General features: G+C 30.6%; 1 protein-coding gene across 1 annotated transcript in view; it reads left to right on the top strand.

Annotated features, from left to right (window-relative positions):
• LOC112093059 (probable calcium-binding protein CML13) overlaps positions 1 to 5,077 on the top strand; it is a gene marked incomplete at its 3' end in the record, with an annotated part of 7,320 nt that extends 2,243 nt beyond the window's left edge. The window contains exon 2 of the mRNA XM_024170718.1: positions 4,662 to 5,077. Within this exon, the coding sequence (XP_024026486.1) occupies positions 4,662 to 5,077 (416 nt within the window). The remainder of the gene's footprint in view (positions 1 to 4,661) is intronic.
• Between the last annotated feature and the right edge of the window lie 2 nt (positions 5,078 to 5,079).

Below are 5,079 nucleotides of genomic sequence, written 5' to 3'. Positions count from 1 at the left end.
ATGATTATTTCTTTGTTTATTCAAGTGAGCTGAATTTGTGCCTTAACTGTGATTGGGAAATCATAAGAGGGGAGTATAGCTTTGATTAGATCTGGGAAGATTTAGTTGAGTGGACACAGCTTGAATAGTGCAGGTTCTTAGATCTTGTTTTAGATTTTTGATTCACATGATATAGGAATATATTGTGTCTTGCATAACCATATGATTTAGAGCTTCATTCTCTGATTTTAGAGTCTAGATTTGTAAATGGATTTGTGGGATTTAGCTTTAAGATCAGTAGACAGAGGATTGGAAAATCCCTGGTTTAGTAAATCTGGTTAACAGTTAGTAGTCATTGCTGTCCGTTGCTGCAGCATCGCGCAGCATTGTTAGGAGACAGTTTAGCAATTGTGAGCCACGAACAGTGATATTGGCCAATTTTATTTGCACATTTTGTTATTAATTAGTTTTATCTTTGTTGTTCATTTTCTTACAGTCAAATTATTATTAGTTTTTAACATCTTAAAATCAACTTTAGTTTTCTTCTTAAAGACTTGAATAGAATTAACTTAGCAATTTGATTTCAAAAACACTCAATCCATGTGGGACGATACTTGGTTATTCATCATTTTACTACTTGTTGACTCGTGCACTTGCGAGATTCTAGATTCACAATTTTAGGCAACAATTGTTTTCACTCTTCTTTTTCGAATTTATTTTGGTTTTTCTTAGACTGTTATTATTTTTTAGTGATAATAAAGTATGTTTCTCCTCTGTTATTTTTTCTTACACCGTTTATCTTTTGTCATTCTTTTTATCATATTATATATTCTCTCTGTTTTCTTCTAGCTTCACGTCTTTGTTCTTTTTACTCTTGTTTCTGTTTTTGTCATTTTGTTATTATTTTCATTTGTTTGATATTCTATCTGAACTCTGTAATAATATATTTGATAGCTAACTATATTTTTCAGTCATTTTTCTATTGGTAGCAACAGAGAATAAATACCTGAATTAATGTCTTATTACATATTTTGTTTGTAAACGTTTATATTATAGTTTTATGTTTTCTTTCATTGATTTGTTTTACAATGTATTAAGTTCTTATTTGTTTATTTGTTTATTTATTTATATACTTTTGTTATCTCTTTCTCTTATTCAATTCAAAAATGTCAATATAGTTTTCTCAGTATATACTGATGAAAAATATGTATTTCATGTCATTATTAAAATAGATATAATATAAATAGTTATTACTTTTGTAATTTTTTTTAACTAAACAAACTTAAATTTAAGTAACAGTAAAATCAACATTAACAAATAAAAGAAAAAACTCCCAATCCTCAAGAGAAAAGAACGGAATAGAAATAAAACCATTAATAAAAAACAGTAACTCCAAGACGTGACACAAGAAAAAAGAAACAGAATAGAGACTTACACAAACTCACTAAAAAATGCCGACCTAAGTACTGGAAATTATAGTATTCCTTCTGTTTTCTTATCTTTGTATACAATTTGTATACAATTTGTAAGCAATATGATATTTTTACAGTTTCATTTATATGCCATCTTTATGTAAATAACGTAAACAACATATAAATAATATGTAAATAATATATGTTACATATTTCAATAATAATATGAATGTATTATAAATATTTTTTTTTTGTTTTCCCAATTTACATTTTTGTTATATAATGCACTTAATGGCGGCCAAACAGTACCAAGGTTATTACTCATATTATAATATATTGTATTTTAATTTTTTACAAAACTAACTATAAATTTCTATTTATTACAGGAGGTCTTTATTTATTAAACACATATGGTACTTTTTATTTTTTAGATCCAGAAACTCCAGAAACATGAAGAATTAAACAGAGTATAACAAAAAATACTCATTTTGTCAATGTTGACATATATATTTTATCATTTTCATTTATTAACATAAAAAAAATCTTTTTATATAGATTTCGTCATTCCATTCAAAGTTTGGATCACATTGCTACATCAGCAAAGCCAGCAACATCATTAGAAGACTAGAAAAATACAAATCGCATTACCATCACAGAATTACGAGCATTGGATCCATTCCAAAATCGGGTATAAATTTTAAGAATATAATCCATTAAATATAATATGTATATATATTGAATTAAAATATTTCCTTTTCTACATAACAGGAAACAAAATATACAGTTAGAGCAATTATAACTGACTTAAATACGCATCAAGGATGGTTTTATTATGCCTGCATAAAGTGTTATAGACAATGACAAGAATCTGGAACATCATGGTGGTGTGACACTAATGGATATCTATCTACAATGCCACTAACTTGGTACTAAATTCTATTATAAAAAACAAACGCTTTAATTTTGTATTAACAAATATAATAAATATAATTTATTTTTTTTACACAAGTACAAAATAAATATATAAATTGAAGATAACATTGGAAGAACAGACGTTGTGATGTTCGGTAAAACAGTGCAGTCACTTATTAACAAAGCTTGCTCTATACTTACTTATTATGAGGGATACACTGATCACTACATGATTCCTCCTATTTTAGAGGAAATAAGAGGAATATCAAAAATATTTGTCATACAGTTTCGTACTCGGGGAGCTTTTATTGATAAAGTTATTTTGAACACTTTCAATGATGATCAACCTCAGTTGTATTTACCACCTACAACAACTGGGTCTTCAAAAGAAACAACATCAGTTTCAATGCCAATTCAGTCTGTTTCAGTCCCTCACGAATCTACCTCTTTCGCAAGTTCATCGAAAAAAAGAAAACAAATCAGGTAAAATCATGTGTTATATATTATATTAAATATTTTAATAAATATGAACACATTTATTAACAATTGTTACAATTTAATACTAACTATTTTCTTATTTTCTTTCTTCTTAACTGCAGCTCAGAAGAAACAACAAGCGAAAGGAAAAAAATAATAATTATATGAATAAATCTCTGTATATATATAAATAAGTATGTATATTTTTATCTATAAAGATAAACATATAAATAAATGTGTATATATATATATGTTACAAATGTACAATAACTTATAAATATATATGTGTATTTTTATACGTTTTATTTATTTAAATTACTGTTAATTAAATTGTTACATATTCGTGCGAATGCACGGATAATCCACTAATTCTTTCTATTATAGGAATCCTTCCACTAGGAGATTTTTTTTTCCTTAATTTAAAAAGAAAAACAAAAAGAAAACTGTATCAAGATGTTATTGTTAATTCTTCTTTGTTTACTGCTTTATTGTCTAGGTCTCTGGGTCACAGCTCGCTGGACCCCTACTCCCTTAGACTCATCTATTATAGGAGGGTAGCCATTAATGACGTTGGGTGTATTCACGTCATATTATTGTAAGTGTATTATTGTAAGTGGAGAAAGTAAAGATGAGCTTCTTTGTTCTTGTATTACTTTCTGGGAGATTTTTTTAACGGTTAAATTTATGTATTTTTTAATTTTTTGTGATTTTATATAAATTATACGGATAGAAAATATGATTAATTAATACGTTAAAAAAGATTCATACTTTTTTCTTATATTATTGTCAATTAAAATATTATACAAGTGGAATAATTACAAAATTTTTATTGTGTTTTTTTTTTAATGTCACATTTCAATATATTTTCAAGAATGCTGCATTTATCTCAAGCATTTTACAAACTGTTCTAAAATCATTCTTTTTACATATACTTTTTATATATTTACTCCGGGTAAATTTTATTATTACATCTTGAACTACTTGAATTTTTAATTTATACAACTTTAAAATCAGTTGTAATTAAAATTTAATAGCTGATAATGCTATTGAATTGATAGTTCAAGAGAAAATTTATACGTGATAAGATTTAAAAAATGACGATCTTTACTTTTTACGTGCGAATCTCATGTCTTAAACCGTTAAATTTTTTTTTAAATTGCTATTGGATCTTAATTGTTCATAAATTATTGAACCTTAATTGTTACTGGCGTTTTATTAAAATTAAAAATTTGAGATTTTTTTGAAAAAAAAATAATTTGCATGAGGTGCAGGAATGATATTTACTCATCTATTCTTATATAGATCTTAGAAAATAGATTATAGACTGTAATCATGGTTGTTGTAACAAAAGTAACTTTCATTTTGTTCCTATCTCTCATGGGTTCCATTTTATGATGAACTACGGGAGATAATATCCAGAGTTTAGGCTCTGAAAATGTTGAGTGGCAACTGTAGCCAAAGTACACATATGAAGAGATATCATGTGTGTTTGTTTCCGTTTTTAAAAACGTTTTTTACGTTTTTCGATGACCAAAAAAATGAAAATGGGTTGAGAACGTGCTTGGTGCATTATCCTATAAAAACTAAAAATGAAAACGTTTTCTGACCCTTTCCCAAAAATGCAGAAATTATGAAAACGATTGAGGTTCGTTTTCATTTTCTTGTTTTCATTTTCTTCGGTGTCAATCTCTTCTTCCTCGGTTAGTTTTCCCATTTTCATTTTAACTTTCTTTCCTCTACTCCCCCGGTCTCCCTCATCTTCAGTCTCCATCGGGCGGTGGAGCTGTCGATGAGGACGGATGTGGTGGAGAGGAAGGATGGGTCGTCGGCGGCAGTGGCGGAGGAGCGGAGGAGGGAGAGGGCGAAGTGGATGAGGGAGAGGTCTCCATCGGGCGGTGGGCAAGGATCAGAGCGACAACCAGGTTTCTTCCATGAAGGAGGCCTTCACGCTCTTCGACACCGACGGCGACGGCCGGATCGTGCCATCGGAGCTTGGGATCCTTATGAGATCCCTCGGCGGGAACCCTACCCAGGCGCAGCTCAAATCCATCATCGCCGAGGAGAATCTCTTGGCGTCATTCGATTTCCCGCGGTTCCTGGACCTGATGGCCAAGCACACGAAGCCGGAGCCGTTCGATCGCCAGCTTCACGACGCCTTCAAGGTCCTCGACAAGGACGCCACGGGATTCGTCTTCGTCGCCGAACTCCGCCACATCCTCACCAGGATCGGCGAGAAGCTCGAGCCGGCTGAGTTCAACGAGTGGATTCGCGAGGTCGACGTCAACTACGACGGAAAGAT

Source organism: Morus notabilis, unplaced genomic scaffold, assembly GCF_000414095.1.
Source record: "Morus notabilis unplaced genomic scaffold, ASM41409v2 Scaffold69, whole genome shotgun sequence".
NCBI lineage: Eukaryota > Viridiplantae > Streptophyta > Magnoliopsida > Rosales > Moraceae > Morus > Morus notabilis.
This window is presented reverse-complemented; position numbering and strand designations above follow the sequence as displayed.